General features: G+C 38.2%; 1 protein-coding gene across 1 annotated transcript; it reads right to left on the bottom strand.

Moving 5' to 3' along the window:
- Positions 1–1,744: 1,744 nt before the first annotated feature.
- On the bottom strand, positions 1,745–17,748 carry zgc:110045 (uncharacterized protein LOC664755 homolog). Its single transcript, XM_057342499.1, has 13 exons — positions 17,554–17,748; positions 15,332–15,452; positions 14,880–14,903; positions 14,325–14,357; positions 13,837–13,953; positions 13,495–13,626; positions 11,896–12,024; positions 11,369–11,458; positions 9,359–9,400; positions 8,113–8,206; positions 6,259–6,311; positions 5,145–5,314; positions 1,745–4,568 (listed from the first exon to the last, which is right to left on the bottom strand). Exons 2-13 carry the CDS (start codon positions 15,407–15,409, stop codon positions 4,217–4,219), a joined length of 1,314 nt encoding a protein of 437 aa, XP_057198482.1. The 5' UTR covers positions 15,410–15,452; positions 17,554–17,748; the 3' UTR covers positions 1,745–4,216.
- Between the last annotated feature and the right edge of the window lie 1,101 nt (positions 17,749–18,849).

Consider the following 18,849-nt stretch of genomic DNA (forward strand, 5'->3'; position numbering starts at 1 on the left):
TCATATAATATAATAAGCCACCTCATAAAATAGCTACGAATTCTCGAAATAAATCCTTCTTTTAAGAACCATAGGCAAAATATGACATGTTTTTTTCATAAAGGCTAAATATTGAATTACTGCACAGTTGCACACCCACAATTTTGCTGTTTGTGTATTAAAAATGAAAATGTATTATATATAATAAATAATAAAATAATATTATTATATCTTCACTTTTAAAAATGAATGTGATTTATTTTTAAAAGTGTTCTTTCTATAGCCACTGTAGGTAAATAAAGAGAGATAAAGAGTGTGTGAGCGAGAGGGAGAGAGTATGTGATGCTTTAGGCTAGATTATTATGTCCTTTTAAAGAAATGCTCTTCATATCCAGCACAAGCCTGCATTAATATAATTGATTATTCAGGGACGGTCGAAGCCATTTCCATCATCTTCTTTTGATGGGGTGAGAGGGGAAAATCATTAATTCAACACTAACAAAGAGGCAGACAGATATGTCCACAACACTACATTTCACACAGAGCCCAGGCTGTTGGCACCCAGAACGATCCACTCCATGCATTTCTCTTACGACAACGCATTTCCATGCCCATTAAGAATTTATCCGGTTCAGCCACACTCAGAATCTGTATTTAGCATGCAGACATTATTAAGATGTTTGAGCAGACAGGGTGTAGGTCAAATTCTTCTGACTCTGCAGAAAGTGTGAGAGTGTTTTTCTAAAAGCAGACATAATTTTATCAATGTTGAATGGGGCCGGCTCTCTTTAAGAACAGAACAAGGCCTCTACATGCGGTGAGTGACAGCGTGGTAATGGTTCACTCAGAGCACATGCATGATTGAGCAACCTGCGAGAAAACCTGTCCCAGCAGTACCTGTGAAAAGGTAGTTTCTCATCCGAGGGTTACTCACAGTTCATTCCATTTTTGCCAGCGCAACAAAGTTTGTTGTCTGGAACCAACTGTCTCCATTGACATTTCTGTTAGAGGGTAGAAAAACTATTATTATTCATATAGTCTGTTTCCTAGGACAGAAAAATGTGTTAAAAGACACTTGGCTTTCTTAAAACATGAATGGAAACGTTAAAGCACCTATTATGATGCATTTATAGTGCCTGAAATTGCAAATGCTTTACAAAACATGCAATTGTATATCGGAAAGCCTTACCAGGTACATAATGGCTATTCTTGGGAAACTTTTGTATGAACATGAATGCCACATACATCAAAGCCAGTGGCATTGATGTATTATTGTTAGCGTGCGCAATTTCCCGAATCCAATGGGAATGTTATGTTCTGGAGCGAAATTAGATGAATAGCATCCGGCTTGTCAAAATGTCTTCGGTGATGTACTGATGGCATTTCCAAACCAGCAGACATCCATCAGAAACAAATGACAGATAAGCAGGACAAAATAAGCTTGCTAAAACAAATCTGATTCCTCGAGACAAATATGAATCATGTACGGTGCACGACAACAAACTTCCCCATTGGGGCTGTGCGGTTTTTACTTTAGCTTGCTTTAACCAAAATAACCCTGTTTTAAGCGCAGCATGTATTATTGAAAGACCCACAGATATGTGTCTGCAGAACCATGAATACTTCTGTTGCTCTTACCTTGTACTTCAATCGCAACAGGTCAGCCGCTGAAATGCAAGGGTAATGCAGGACATTAGAAATGTACAGTTTCATCAAGGCCTATTCGTTTTCTTTTGAATCAATGCTTTTTCAGTTTTCAGAATCACTGGATGTAAAAAGAAATTGAGAACGCCTCTGTGTACTGATAAAAAGCTGTTTAATCTCTATTATGTAATGTTAAAAATACATTTATTTATCGTACATTAACAGCAACTTCAAAAAAGCAATCTAAAACAAACACAAATACATGATCGAATAGTTAAAAAAACATCTACGGCATGTCTGTTTGAAATGAATATAAATTTCATTATAAAGCAGTCCATATCATGACTTTACGGTAATCCAGTCAGAGATTAAGGATAAACAGTAAGGGTTGCACTACACAGGCCTCAGACCTGCTATCAATGAGGACAGCCTAGAAGGAAAACACACAGTCAGATATAGAGTACAAGAACAGATCACATTATTGATAAACACCCCGATATAAGCATTGCTGCATAGGAGGATCTACTGTGGTTTATGGAGTCATTTAACTCAAAGAAAACAACAGCAACACGTTTTATTGCATGTTGCTTTACATCAACACAAAGTGTCAAATGCTGTGCATTGAAGCTAACATCTCAACAAGCAGGTTTATGATCATGATTTGCAATACGACTCTAAAGCTCCGTTCAGACAGCCAGCAACTTTGAAGTGAAGTGACCTATTTGTCAAGTATGGTGACCCATACCCGAAAAGTGACCTCTGCATTTAACCCATCCAGAGAGTAGTGAACACACACACACAGCAAGTGGTGAACACACGTACACCCGGAGCAGTGGGCAGCTATCACTGCAGTGCCCAGGGAGCAAGTAGGGGTAAGGTGCCTTGCTCAAGGGCACCTCAGTCGTTACCCGCCGGCCCTGGGAATCCAACCGGCAACCTTCTGGTCACGAGTCCGACTCTCTAACCATTAGGCCACGACACCCCTTGTTGCTGTATGTCGATTGTTTCTTGCTATGAGATCGTTGAAAGGCGTTTTTAGCTTTGGTTGTGCTAGTAACAGTTTAAACAAACCCTCCAGTAACTGACAAGAGACGGATGACGTGAGCTCCACTGCTTTACTCCTATTGGTAGTCGCTAGCGAAAGTCGAAAAGTTTAACAGTTCTCAACTTTTTGTTGCTTGACTCCCATCACTGGACACGGCCACTTCCTGTCGCCAATGGTCACTTGTGTCGCCAGAAGTCCATTGACATGAATGAGATCGCATCGCTCTGCCGCTGCTATAATCGCTGGCGGTCTGAACGGGGCGTGAAACCAATATTAGAAAATGAGCCTTGGCTAAATTTCCAAGGGCATATGACAAAATTGATATGAGTGGGCCACCTCTTAATGGCAAGTAAATAGAGTTTAGTTTAGTTTAGTTTAGTTTCCCTTATAACCAAAACCATGACAGTGTTCTCAGTAACCAATGATTTTGCATTGAAACTTTCCTTTGACTCTTAAAGTAAATAATGTTTTCAAAAATACATCTAGATTTTTTCAATATACAGCAGCGAAAAATATAGGAGACCATTTCAAAATTTTTGTTTTTCTGAAAATACTATTTATAGGTACTGTATGTGTTTAGGTAAAATTATAATTTTTGTTTCATTCTGTGAACTACTGCCAATATTTCTCCCAAATTTCAATTCAATGTTTCTATTTGCATTTATTTGCAGAAAATAAAAACTGGAGAAACAGGTGAAAATAACAGATGGCAAAAGATGCTTTGTATTTTTTCAGACCTCAAATACTGCAAAGAAAACAAGTTCATATTCACTTTTAAGCAATACAACAGTCATACTTCTACAGTACATGTTTACAGGAAAATTATAGGAATATTTTTTTGTGTGATAACCCCAATTTTGATCAGTTTTCATGTGTCTTGTCATGCTGTCAGTCTTTCACATTGCTGTTGGATGACTTTATGTCACTCCTGAGGTTTGAGTTTGTTGAAATTCAACAGACACTGGACTGAAATGACCATGCACAATACATCTAGAAATGATGATTAAATGAAAATTTGGAATAGTCTCTTAACTTCTTCCATGGCTATATATGTCTGTTTAGTAACATGTTGTTTATGTGATGTAGTGTGAAGAACAGAATATCAATATCAGTATGAGAGGCACAGCATCACACTCTCCGAAATGACTTTGTTATTTTGATGAAATAACAAAGACGGCAACCCGTTCCAATCAGAACATCAAAAATCACCCAGATCAAACGAAAAAAATACATATACAGATACAGACATTCCCTGCGAGCCGCATAGTACCAATAAATCAAATTCTCGTTGGCTTTGGCTTCTCGTAAAAAAAGGAGGCGTGTCAGACAAATTATACGGTGAGAGATGAATATCTCAAACACTCCCGAATGAAACGCGAAACAAAATGGAAGACGATATGAGAAGCGATCAATCTTGTCATGCGCTGGCTATTTGTTTGCAGAAAATGTTTGTTTTTTTAAGGGAGGGGAGGACACTTTTAATCTTCAAAAAATTCACGGATGGGTGACAAACAAATAGAACATTACTGATGAGATTAAAAACCCCGCTCAGTACGGGGCAAACTTCTGGCGCTCTGATTTTTTGATGCTGGACGTGGTGGGGATCTTTGCGGTGTAGGGTGTGAGGCCGGGCGGGAGGCCTGAGGAGACGGCCGCGTGCATTGCCAGCAGAGGGAAGGTTTTCATGCCAAGCAGACTGGAGAGGGGCAGGGCATAGTGGGCACTGGGCATGGAGGGAGGGGTGTGGATGTTAATAGCGGAAGGGGGGGCAGCCAGGACAGGCATGGAGGAGGAGGACGCTGAAGCAGAGGGGTTGGACGGAGTGAAACCGAGGCTGAGGTCGATAGGTGTGCCGGAGGAGGACGCAGCTGCATGGATGCTCAGTTTAGCCATCTCTAAACTGCAAACACACGGTCACATACACACCAACATAAGGAGTGACGTAATGGGACATGGTTAATAGGGAGGACACAGGAGGAGAGATTGACATGGGTGGGGGTGAGAAAAATAGAGAAAAGAAAAATCAGTATAGGGAATGTTATGTGTTACAAGGCGGAATAATAATAAGGATATAACATGCCTGGATGAGAATTAATAAAATGTCAAATGGGTGAGATGAAACAGATTACATGTTCTGTTTGACTGCTTTCTAATGCCTCCATAATGCAAATGAATTATTAATCAAAATATATATATCAATTCTTTAATAGTCCATGTGACCAATGCACTTTATACTCCGTTTAAAGAGATAATGTACCCAAACATAAAAATTATTTCATAATTTATTCACCCTCGTGTCATTTCAACCCTGTATGACTTTCTTCTGCAGAACACAAAAGAAGATATTTTGAAGAATGTTGGTAACCAAACAACATGGGCCCCCATTGACTTCCATTGTATGGACTCAAAAATCTTCTTTTGTATTCCACAGTAAATCAGACAGAGAACAATGTTTTAATATTGAGAAATGTTTTACCTGGCACTGATGAGGTACTGGGCCACGCTGATGCTGACTGGCGAGCCTGTGATGGTGACGTGGCGTACAGCCGAACCGTCTGTGGCCCCAGCAATCTTAATCTGGGCACCAGACATCTGGCGAATCTCATTGATCTTACTTCCCTGTCTGCCAATGATGCATCCTATGAGCTGTGAAACGCACAGACAGACGGGTAAGATGCAAACAACATCTGGACATTAAATATCCAAGGCTAAGAACGAAAGTCTAGGGCATGAAGTTACTGTATGTCATGCCTTGAACTTTACAAATGAGATGGGTGATGGAAAAAAAACACATACCCCATATGTATGTGGACACATATGAAAATGTATTCATGTAATTGCAGTGGGTAACAAAATATTAAACCAAATGGCATTTATTTGAATACAAGTGCACTTTTCATGGAAAAAATATTGTATTATGACATAGTAGATATCAATAAAAAGTAAAAAAAAACGGTTTAAAAAGAAGAACAAAAAGTATTCAGACTCTTGGTAACACTTTACATTAGTTTATGCATTAGCTAACATGAAATTACAAAAAACAAACACGTCTGCATCATTAATTAATCTTAGTTCATAATTTACTAATACATATCAAAATCAAAATTATATCTGTTAACATTAATTAATGCAGAGAGAACTAACATAAATAATTTATATTTTGACATTAACTAACATTAATAAAGATTTATAAATGCTAACAAATTAGCATGCTAACTAATTGTTCTTTGTTTGTTCATGTTAGCTCAAGCATTTACTAATGTTAAAAAACCTTATTGTAAAGTGTTTCTACACTCTTTCCGGTTGTCAAACTTTGCTTGTACACCTGTGTGAAATTGACTAAATGTAGATGATAGTGGGTTGAGTAAAAAGTAATTCAAGAAAAGGTTCCTCACTAAGAAAAGTGAATTATGTTTAAAGTTTAGCATCATTTCTTTGTAAATGTCACTTGCTTTGATATTTTGTTATCTAATACAATGACATTCACATTTCTAAGCATGACGTGGGTGTCCAAATATTTTTGAGGCCACTGAACATCATAAGCAATAAAAAAGCTTAAAGCGGCAAATTGTACCGTATATATTACTTACATCATTAGGTATGCTCAACTCATGAGAACTGGTCGCAATTGAAGCATCCAGACCTACAAAGGAGCATGGGAAGTTAAGGTAAAGATTTTCTCAACATGCAAACACTGCTCAGATAAATTCTGAATCTGACATTAAAATTAGAGAAAGTATAAAAGCATTAAGGCTGCTACAGTGGCTGAGTCATGAATGAATTTCTGATTAATTTATGTCTGCCTGAGATTGAAAAACACCCATAAAAGCATTTCCAAATAGCGCACATTATCGGAAACATCTACGAGAGGCTGTCTCTTCAACTTCTTATTTCCATGGTAATAATTATGGGCTTACACTGACGGTGTGTGGACTCTTATGTGTGTCATGATGAATGTGGGCTGCTGTTAGAGTGGGCTTGAGGTTTGCTTAGGAAAATGTTGTCGGTTTGAACAGGTCGGGGTATTGTGGAGGTACGGACTGACATAAAGGGAGAAGAAATGTTAAACAAATGAAAGCAGGACGAGGCAGTAGACCTGCCACAGTTGACATGTGAGGTGAGGGATGACACATATGCATCACATCATGATGCTGTTGTTATGGGGACATGACATTAGAGATTTTTATCACAGTTCACTGGTAGCTGGTTCTGAGCCTAAACTAACTTGACCGAAGGGGGTGTGAAAGATCTGGAGGAAGCTATCCATTAGTATTTCTAAAATCAAAATGCCAGCCGAGCAACTTTGTGATTTAATACCACGTGATTAAAATACACTAAAGGTGAAAAACAGCATGTCGATGCTGATTGGCTGTTTGGCACAAGAATGCAAGCGATCCCTTCACTTTCCTGACCTGTCAAGTAAAAAACGGCAGACACGGACAAATATGGGTTTGTTTACATGACAAGAATGCAATAAAAATGGGAAAATGCTTTTTTTATACGTTTTTTAAAGCATTTCGTGTACATGGCAAAAAATATATTTTCATAGTATTTGATAAGAAAACAAGACTTAATATCTTTTTAAATATATTTTTACACCGTGTCTACACCAGACGCAGGGCAACACGACAACACGTCTTGTTTTTCAGTACAGATGTCTAACATTGTGTCTCTACACTGAACACGACCGGCATCCAGTGTGGACAAAATGTAAAATTATAATGGGTTCTAATGTGTTCTATTGTCTTTTGTCGTGTTGCGTCGCGTCTGGTGTAGACACGGTGTAAAAATATATTTAAAAAGATATTAAGTCTTGTTTTCTTATCAAATTTGTACAAGACGGAACAACAAGACAGAAATATATATTTTTGCAGTGTACAGGCAATGTTGTGTATCATGCATGCCAGTCAGACCAGAAATTTGTAAAGAAACACATATGCATGCGCATGACATCACCAATTTAAAACTCCATTTCTTGCTTTCCTCTAAAAAAAAATCATTCACTTGCACAGCATCTACTGAAACAGTAATTTACTTGTCTCTTGCAGAAATGATCATTTTCTCAGAATATGCCATCAATGAGAGAAAAGTATTTTTGCAGCCAGATGGTCAGTTACAACATCTACCAGCAGGTGTTAACTGGGTCATGCTAACCAGCCGAATGCTGACCCCATGACTGCCCTCATCAGGACCGGTTAGTGCATGTATGACGGCACGGCCGCTTCAGCATAACGTTGGCTTTCTGACACATACAATATGATGATTTTTGTGCCTTACCACAATATGGCCTCCCCCTCACTGGAAAAGTAGAACATGTAGTGGTGAAGGCATGAGGCAGACGAGTGGAGAGGGATAGAGACAGATCGAAAAAGAGAAAGACAGACAGAGAGAGACAGACAGAAAACGGGAGAGACAGACTTCCCTGGGGAGCTCTGGGTACGTACCAGGGAAGGTGGGGTTGCTCTGCCCAAGGGAGGTAAAGGGGATATGCTGCATAGCCAACTGGTGAAGCTTGGTCAACTGCGGGGGCAGGAAGAGCTAGCCAATCAAAATGGAATTATTTCAGAGGAAACTCACATCTACAGACAGAACAGCACCCATATGAAATCTCAAAATTAGATCAGTTATCGGCTCTCATCTAGACTTGCCGTCCATTTCTCCCAAATAAGCAGATATGAAAGGTAGATGTTGTCACAGTCGGGAGAAAACTTTCGGGTATTTTTTTTTTGTTCATGTTTGTTTGTGGGTTTTGAAAATATTGAAAACAATGAAAAGTGTTAAAAAGAGTTTGTCAACTTTGACAACACAGTGTTTAAATAGGCTATTTAAAAACAATATAGTGTTTTTCTTTCATTTCATGAAAAGTAGTGTTTTAGAGATACAAGGTTTCCTCCCGACAGCGACGAAATGCATTTACTGAAGAAAACACCAGTGCTTGTAATGCAGTAGTAGAATATTGATGTTGATAGTTTCAAGCAGCACAGATTTAAGATGTGTGTGTGAATGAAATGCTCCATGCGAGCTCAGAACCAAAACGTACCATGACATTGCATTTGCAGTGTAAATGTGGAGACAGATACTAAAGAAAATACCAATTGAGTATGCAAATAAATGTAAGAAATTCAGTATGCAAATATCATGCCGCTTTGAATGACATTTTAATATTCCGTATGATTTATAAAAAATTATAAAGTCTGCAGGAATTAGAAATGGATAGCGCGCCACGCCTGAAATTATTTACAAAGTAAAAGAATGGAGTCTGCATGGAAAGCAGGTCGGCCTGAATTAATCGCAGATGTTTAACAAACCCTAACCAGAATGTCTGAGGAATATCAATACAGTGCTGCCCTGCAAGCACTCTCATTATAGCACTCACATGTGGGTGACTCCGAAAACACATCTTATTGACTTATATCTCATTCAGATATATGAAACAACAAAGGAGCTACTGATGTTAGTGACGCCATAAATATGAAAAAAAAGAATAAAGGACATCTTCGCTCATCCTCATTTGAAAGAAGCTGCTAAGTTAGTGGACATCTCAGTGTGATCAGGACAGGAATATTGGCTCAGAGGTGTGTGAGGAACGCTGTGGGAGAGTTGTGTAAGGGATAGGATGTGGTCGGGTCTGCTGTGGTGTTATGTGTGCTGTGAATGATGTGTTGATCAGGCACTGGAACTGAGACTCACGTCTTGGGGCGGAATGGCAAACTGTCCAGGAATAGCAAAGGCCTGTGGGAGAAGAAAATTGTGTTGAGGTTAGCTGGAATTGTGAAAGTAACAACAGCTACCAGCTCATTTGGGCTACACAAGATGGCTTTGTCATGAACATTAAAATGTCAAGTGTAATGTTTTCTTAATGTAACCACAAGGGGGCATTACATGAACATTTCATGCTAACACCCCATAATGAACAGCTTTTTAAAGAAATAGTTGGCTAAAAGTGATTAAACCCAGAAATGATTCATACGACCTGCATTGTATTGCAAGTATAATCCAATGATTTTATTTGAAATTCAATAATGATATTAATATTTCAGTCTCTTCAAAGGGACACTTCACCCAAAAATGAAAGTTATGTCATCATTTACTCACCTTCGAGTTGTTCCGAAACTGTATAAATTTCTTTGTCCTGATGAACACAGAGAAAGATATTTGGAAGAATGCTTATAACCAAACAGATTTTGCCCCCCATTGACTCCCATAGTAGGAAAAATACATTGGTAGTCAAAAGTGCCCCAGAACTGTTTGCTGTCCTACATTCTTCAAAATGTCGTCTTTTGTGTTCAACAGAAATAAAAAATCGTAAAGTATTTTTGTCCTACTATGGTAGTCAATGGGGGGCAAAATCTGTCTGGTTATAAGCATTCTTCCAAATATCTTTCTCTGTGTTCATCAGAACAAAGACATTTATACAGATGTGGAACAACTCAAAGGTGAGTAAATGATGACAGAATTTTAATATTAGGGTGAAGTGTCACTTTAAATGGGCAATTCCATGCAAATGTCAAACTACCATACGGATAGGTCAGAACCGTCAGATGTTAATATTCGGTGGTTTTAATACCCATGTGAAGTTCTCTGTACGTTTTTAAGGCATTTTTTGTTTGTTTTAAAGCATAATTTTCCATAGTCAGATAAGTGAATTGTCACATTCATAACGGTCCATATTCCTCATAAATGGGCACATTAAAATGATAATAATATAATATAAAAAAATATAAGAACTATTTTGTGGTATATGAAGAGACATCCCTTCTCTGTTTGTTGGGTATTATTGCTTCTTTTTTGCACATTTTAATTCACAAAGTATGCTGTCTCTCAAAAGCCTGTGTCCTTTTTTGTCACATCCATAACGCGTGAATTTTTCTCTCTTTTAAAATAGAAAACTTGTGTATATTTTTCTGATGTCTGTCATCAAGGGTTTAGTCAAATGTAAACAGATGGTTCAGGATATTGGTCATAAATACAGATGATTCAAGATATTGGTAATAAATACATTCTCTGAGAATTTATAGTTTTGACTGAAAATGTCACATCCACAACACTGGAGCTGCCCAAATCTGTTCTTCAGAAGAGTTGACATATACTGCATATAGTCACATGGACTGTTTCTCCTGTTTGTTTCGAAATATTTTTGAGAGGTAAACTATTTCTTTATGAGCTAAATAGCATATTATGACCAGTAAAGCTCGAAGCTGACATCATTTTGCATTATACAAGCAACCAGCCTTTGGAGTCTCCCATTAACCTCAGTCAAATTAAAGGTCATGATCACTCAAATGTACAAGCTGCCCTTTGGACACCATAGTGGAGATATGTCATAGATGAAGGGTCAACGCTTAGATTACAGCACCTAATGAGCAAATAAATAATTCATGACTCATTCCCAAAAGAAGATCAGAAAAAAACAGAATCGAACCGAGAATCGAAGGAAGAATACCACCTCGAAGTTAGTAATTTCAACACGACTGAGCTGCTTGTTTAGAAGCACATGAGATGGTTCAATAGCCTCATTGGTGACTATTACGGATTGGATCTGAGGGTGGGATTTATTCTGCCGGTGTAATCTTCATGTACGCATCTAAACTCAGAGATCCTCATTGGGACTTCAGGGAGCTGGAGTCTTTAATGCTTGTGACGAGTTTTTCGATCGCATGGCTGGCTCTGTTGCATAAAGAGATGGATGCAGTAACTTACCGGCGCAGCGTGCGGCTGCGTCAACACTGTGTGGTTGCCTCCTGCAGTGGGTTTGGGTCGATATGGTATTGTGGCCCCTTTAGGTGGTGACTGAATAAGTGGGTCAAACACAGCAACATGTTACATTTTCTACAACAGCGAATACAAATTTGTTAAAAGTGACTTGTGGTAACTGACATGCTCGGTTATTATAATGCTAGACAATAGCTTATCTACGATATATTTATTTGTGCCACTAATGCAGTTAAAATAAGTAAGAGTCCCCCCATTTATGGAAAGCCTAATTCAATCCAATGAATCGCTTATAAAACAAAGGCATTCAAGGTTGGATGCTGAGAAGTAATGAAGCAAACGGGAACATTAAACATGTTGTGCATGCGTTGCAGCTGAATGCGAATGAAGCTTGAAGGTGAAAAAGACCAGAAAAATATTCCACACCTGAAAAAAAAACTGTTACGCACAAGGGAAATCTTGCGTAATCGCACAGATTTCCAATTAAAAATGCAGACGCACTCCCACTCGCTCACCTCCAGCATGACGGTGCAGATATGTTTCACACATTGAGTGATGGCGTGGGGGGTGCCTGAGATGGTCACAGCTCTCTCGGTGGAGTCCGGCAGTGAGTCTCCTGCTACTTGCACCTGAGCACCTGTGCTCTATAACACACAGTAAAACCCTGTTAGTCAACACATGCTGGATGTTTACAACAATCTGCAAATCATGTCAGTCTCTTTTGTCTTTTACAGTAGAAACAGTCAAGGTAAATATCTCTTTAAAAAAAAGCTGAAGTGGGTATCTTTGTTACACTGTGTAATATTTTCAGTCAACATATTTAAAATATTTTTCAGATTGACAACCTATTTGATGACAAGTCATCTTTAAGGGTCAGAACAGTGCAGTTTGGTTAAAAATAAACAAAAATCAGTTACATTCAAAACAATGATTAAATCTTATCCTGATTCACAACGGTAAGCTCATAATAAGGATTTAGAAATTGAGCTGTTTGGTACACTTTAATGGGAAATGTCAGATTGATGTCATTTGACATTCAATCACTTAAAGGGATAGTTCACCCAAAATAGTTATCCTCATGCCATTCAAAACCTGTATAGGACTCTTTTTTCTGTGGAACACAAAAGAAGATATTTTGAGAAACGTTTCGGTGGTTTTGTGTTGATGCAATGGAGGTCAGTGGGGCCCCAGTGTTGTTTGGTTACCAACATTCTTCAAAATACCTTCTTTTGTGTTCTGCAGAAGAAAGAACGTCATACAGGTGTGAAATGACATGAGGGTGTGGGTAATTGATGAGAGAAGTTTCATTTTTGGGTGTACTATCCCTTGATGGCCTTACTTATAGTCTCCACACAATACACTGAGATAAGAGAAAGCTCTGTTTACTTTAATGAATACTCCTTAAATATTTATTTATGTCCTTATGGATTTCAAAAGAAACTTTAAAAGGTATATGTCATATACTGTAGTGCTGTTTGATATTACTGCTATTCTTATGTCTAGATTTGACATTGTTATGGTCTGGCCAGTTATTTAGGTCAATCTATTTAGATACTGAATATAAATGTGAGCCTATTTAAGCTTTGGTGGGCCGTCCTGTTCTAGACATTCAAAGCGACTGGGAATAAAAGCAGCCAGTTCAGCCTACACATGCAGCCCTCGGCTCAGAGAGGACAGCTATATTTATTCAATGAGAGCCACCGGCTGAATAAAAAGCAGACCCTTCAAGCCAAAGCCACGGTCAATTTCAACACCCAAAATTAAAACAAATGGTTATGCTTGTGAGGTGAATTGCTCTCGGTCAACAAAATCCATGAATAAAATGTTTGAGTTTTGGGGAAAAATTGAAAGAGTTTGGCAGTTTGAAATTAAAGCTCAGGGGTCTCACAACGTGCCGATTGAACGGAAATCTGAACCCGCAGTGGCTCCCAGCGCTCGCAAATAAAAAGTTAGGTGATGAGTGCCATCAATCATAGTGATGCTAAGCATTTCTGCCCGCTGCTGAGACAAAGGAAACTAATTGTTTAACGGTTCATTCTGTGTATCATCCGGAATCACTGTGACCTGCATTACAAACCCTTTGCATTCTGACTGGTGATTAAACTCATATCTACCTCCCGGATCTCTTTGATCTTGGATCCTCCTTTGCCGATGAGCGAGCCGCACTGACTGGCGGGGAAGACGAGGCGCAGTGTGACAGGAGGTCTGCTCGTCACCGTGCTGTTTATCATGGAGGCCAAGATATCCTGATAGAGAGAAGAAACGCGTATGTATTGCAGAGCAGCTCACTTCAGCTCACATTACTGTCTTTATTTGTATAAAAAATTGCAAATTTGCGCACTGGCGTGAATATTAAGATTTGCATTTTATAGTAACACGTACATGTTGGTTGCATTTATAGACATTGACAGTTTGTGGAATTATTATGTTACGACAGTATGCAGAATTGCACAGACCTCCTCAAATTTCTCAGCGATCATGGCGAATGCTTTGAAGATCACCTCAGCAGGGCCAGTGATGGTCACGATGCGCTCTGGACTGGAACCATCCGATATATTAATACGGGCTCCACTCTGTAATCATGTTTTTAAAGAAAGTACAGTTGAGCGCTGCACTCACATTTCATTCATCAATCTTACCTCAGTGTGGATATCTGGATCCTTTCCCAATTAAATACTGCTTAACTGATCATGCAGAGAAAATCTAATAAGCTTGCTCGAACTGAAAATGATTCCAGGTGTTTCTTTAATGTTTAATATACACGAGTGTGATAGGCTTAATGAGGTCATTACTTTTACATTCTGCAGTCCTAAGTCAAAAAACATTCATATCAAAGTGTGGAAAACATCAATTTATGGAATACTTTTTCTATATTCATTAAGTCAAGTCAAGTTAGTCACTTGATTTGTAGTTAGTCTCACAGTATTCATCATGCGGTACTTACCTCATCTCTCATTTTTTTGACAGTCTCTCCTTTCTACAACCAAATAAGGACAAAGTCATTTTAGAATGCAAAAATACCTAATAATGTATATAAACATTGCTTTCAAAATTAAACTCAAGTGCTACTGTAAGGGCCATATACTGTAGATACTATGGTTGAGAGGAGAGATGCACAGATACTAAATTTCTCCACCGATACTGATCCGATTATTCAAAGTGATATCTGCCGATACCGATTCCGAAGATTAAATGAATATTTCTGAACTTTCTGAATGGTTGTAATTCATACAATGCCTATTAATATTGAACATCAAACTGGTGATGTTTCTTAACATTTTCTGCAGAGCACAAATTCGTTACATTTTTCTGTTCTCTTTTGATTGACAGCATATGTCGGCCCTGATCATCGGATGGTTTTAAACTATCGGCCGATAGTGTGAAAAATAGCTTTTATCATCCGATACTGATTATTGGCCGAAATATCTGTGCATCTCAATTTGAGAGTTTATCTTAAATTACTTTTACTGTATTATCAGAATAATACTGAAATGTTTACCTTCCCAATGATACTTCCTACTTCCTAGAAACACAAAAATACACACACAAGACACAAATCTGTTAGTCTGCGTAATCGTAAATTGATAACATAGTAACAACCTCTGTACCATGATGTTTTGTTGTCTATTCGGGCTTTAACATTCTGCATTATGCAGTATATCAGTGTGTGGCTATATTTAAGACGCAGTTAATGTCAAGAGATTTTTTTCTGAAATATTTATCAAAAGACATTTTTATTCCATGCTGTAAACACAGTTTTCCCTATTTCCGCAACTGTTTATGCAAACAAAAACATATAATAATCCTCATATCAGTTACCCATAATCCGATATTATCAAATAAATGTTTTTCTTATTTCCTATATACTGTTTTATTCTTGACCCACTTGCACAACACAAGGCTGAAAACAAAACAAGCAAACGCTCTGTAAGTGGCTGTGATGGGTCTTACTTTCCCATGCATTAGCAGGCGGATGGTGAGGGTGACATTTAGCCCCCCCTCTGATACTCCGCCTTCCTTCTCACTCATATTCCTTCCTCTCTTGGGTCCAGAAGCTTCAAATCGACTGTCTCTGTGCACACAAATAGACAAATTTACAGTTCAGTCAGAGCGGCTTAAAATTCAATGATGAATTCCAGCGAGCAATAGCACACGTAATTCCACGAGCTTCACAAATGTATTTCCTCCCTATTACCTCCCTCAAGCATAAGCGTAAATCGTGCATTCATTTTTGTAACCTGTTGTTATTCTCTAACATTAGACTGGGTGTAATTCCCCTCTGGTGTGGAAGTGTGTGAAAGAGCTCAGTCCTGCATTTAATGTCTTTCAATAGGCCTACACTGTAAAAACAATCCGTAAAGAAACCCTGAATTGTTCTGGTAGCTGGGGCACCAGAAATATTCTGTAAAATATTTTTTTACGTTATTTTTTTTACGTTATTATTTTTTATATAAAAATTAATTGGGTTTTTTTGTTGTTGTAAATTTGCAGTCTTTTTCTGTAATTTGACGGTTTTTGACCCTATTTCAAAATATGTGAAAAATCTGTTAATACAATTTCATAAAATTAGTTTTCTGGACATTCTCCATGAAAAATCTGTAAAAAAAAATATTTACAGTGTAGATCTCTCCAATAATCCTGCTTTAATACAATCTGAGTGACAGTGTTTGATACGGCTAAACAGGAGCCTGTTGTTGCTTTCTGGGACTGTGGGTCAAGTGACATCTGTGTGACCATGTCTAAGAAGGCCTATTAATCTATCAGCCGAACACAATGTTGTTTGTATCCACAATCCTCTCCTCTTCTTATTGGTGAGCATGTTTAGAACAGAGATTATCACTTGAATCCATTATAAACCAGAACATTTGGTTTTTTGGAACATCCTTGAGATGTTCATTTTAAATGAATTGTCGGGTGGTAGCAGATTTTGCATTAGGAGCCTCATATTTTTCTAATGATGCCCTGCAGCTCAAAAAAATGAATACATTTATGCATTTTCTATTTAAGTGAGCATATGGACAGATTTAGTCTTATTGAGTCGCAATGCTTTCATTTGTTAGTGCTCTTTAAAAAGTGCTTTTGCAATATTCAGAGACTTACATATAAGCTGTTAAATGCAACGCGGTCCCTCTTGACATGACACTCCAGCAGAAAATGAACTTGCTAAAGAGCCGCGAAGCACTGAATACTATAGGTTAAAAAGCAAATCAAATGTGATGTTTAATTAGTTTAATACTTCTTTTCAATATCAAAGACAGTAAATGGGCCATTCGTTGAATTATGGTTGTGTAAGTGCTCTCAGAGCCATTTCGCTGTTTAAAACACATCGCGTTCAATTTGCAATCATGAACGAGACTCTTAATGTGGAAGTTATTAAATGAACTGCGGGGGTTGGTATTTATAAAAATAACATAATTATTAAATGTAATAATAAAGCATTGCAATAGGCATTTCTTTTGTTTCTTTCATCAGGTGAACGCATCGAACAAGCAACTAGCGTGCTTGCCTAATCCTCTAGGCCAGGATTTGTTTGGCTAATGCTAAAACCCATTTGACCCATTTCTGTCTTTCAAAGCACGTAAAACACTGTCATATTACAACACAGCACTAATAAGGCGAGACATAGATATCACATGCATTGTTTTTGACGTTGGGAATTAAATGTATTTACGCCGTCGCCATTAAAATGTCACTCATATGGTGGGGAAACGTTAGTCTTTAGAAATGAATGTCTGTTTGAATACATCATCATAGTGGTAAAGCCTTGAAGTGTTTACATTGTGCAATGTGAATACAATTCACTGTGAATAGCGTCAAACTTCATTTACAAATCTTCATCTTAACATGTTTGCTAAAGCCTGCCTCTGAATATATTATATTATACATTACTGCAAAACCCCAAACAACATTCATGAACTTCATTAAAACGAATAAACGATTCAGCTTTTAGCTGTAATGTCATATGGTGTATTTGTACATGTCAACTTAAAACATGCAAATGTATATGAAAGCTATAAACAACTCGAACTCTGTTTTTAATTGCTTGTTAACATCTCAGAGATAAAACAACAGCACTGTCTGTGCTCAGAAAGCCTTCATAAGCCTATTTGTTCTAGTCCTCTGGAAGTCTCGTGGCGTGACGACAAGTTTTACTTGGAAGTTAGCAAACTGACCTGGTGAAGTGATGCAGGCTGAGACGGCACAGAGATGCCAGGAGGTTCACCAACTCTTCTCGTCTGGCCTCTCCGGGATGACTTGATGTTTTTGGTTCCAGAGTGTGTATGCTTCCCTGAGTGCACAGTTGCTCTCCTTTGTTGTCAGTTGTATTTAGAGAACGGACAGATGGCCTTGTGCCCGTACCTCTGGTCGACTGAGACTAGCTTTACTGTTTTTTCCCCTCTGGCTTAGCCTCTGATAAGCCTTTGGACCAGGATATGCGAGTCTGGAGTCTCTCTCTCTTTTCCTAATGCTCACGTATGGTAGATGCCACAGAGGAACAGGTCCTTCATCCCGGGAGTTGAGGGTCAGTGTGGCGTTTGGAGAATAGAGGGGTCCCAAGATTCATGGAAGGCTAAAGGTCTTTTATATTTGGATGCAACTGCTGCATGGACATGGACAACATTGTGTATCTGCATTTAAAAAAGTGTAACTCAAAATAAATTGTTTGCTTTTGCGGAGTAGACTTAATACAGACATAAGATACAAATGAAGTATTTGCGCAAATGTTTTTGTCTACGCCCTCAATCACCATAAATGTCTCCAAATTGACTGTGTCACATCATGGTCAGAAAGACACAATGTGTCCGTGGCCGGTTCCCCCTCCTCCACACAGCCAGCATCTCCTCTCTAATGAGGCCAAAGTCCAGTCAAAACAAAGCGTCCCTTTAACAGAAAACCATGCACTCTGCTCGGCAGCAAAATATCAAAGAGAATGAATTAGTTTAATAGAGTAGCATATTTAATCACTTCAGACTGTTTGGGATGGAAATGAACAATAGTCTCTGTGGATCTCTCTTTCTTCTCATATGCAAAGCATAAGCAGTGATAAATAGTGTAAAACCAAGACTCGGTGGAACTTGACAAACAGTCACAGTGAGTTATAGATTAGAAACTAAAGTAATACTTGTATTAAGTTCCAAGTTTCTATTGAGTCATGTACAGTTACAACAAGAAGCATGTTTACAATATTAATATAAAGTATTAATACAATAATAAATAACCGGACGCGAGTCTGACAGCTTTTTCATATTTTAGCTCTCTTGTGGCATGGCCTTGTCTTACTAATATATTTTTCACAGTTTCATTGCCATACCTCACACGTCTACATTTCATATCACCTCCCACAGATCTCATTCTGGAGGGTTTAATGTGATCTTTGTACTAACCGGCGTAGTGGATTAAGGATCTTTTTTCTCACAGTGAAAAATGTGGCAGGCAGCACCCTGGTACAAGGATGTAGATAATATAAC

The sequence above is a fragment of the Triplophysa rosa genome, linkage group LG9 (assembly GCF_024868665.1).
Source record: "Triplophysa rosa linkage group LG9, Trosa_1v2, whole genome shotgun sequence".
NCBI classification, from domain to species: domain Eukaryota; kingdom Metazoa; phylum Chordata; class Actinopteri; order Cypriniformes; family Nemacheilidae; genus Triplophysa; species Triplophysa rosa.

Bases quoted from the DNA above. Each gene is read 5' to 3' on its own strand.
- zgc:110045 (XM_057342499.1), bottom strand. From the start codon at position 15,409: ATGAGTGAGAAGGAAGGCGGAGTATCAGAGGGGGGGCTAAATGTCACC. The intron at 14,904-15,331 runs GTAAGACCCATC...TTGTGTTTCTAG, and splicing joins GCCTGCTAATGCATGGGAAA to GAAGTAGGAAGTATCATTGG. The intron at 13,627-13,836 runs GTCTGTGCAATT...TCTCTCTATCAG, and splicing joins TCGCTGAGAAATTTGAGGAG to GATATCTTGGCCTCCATGAT.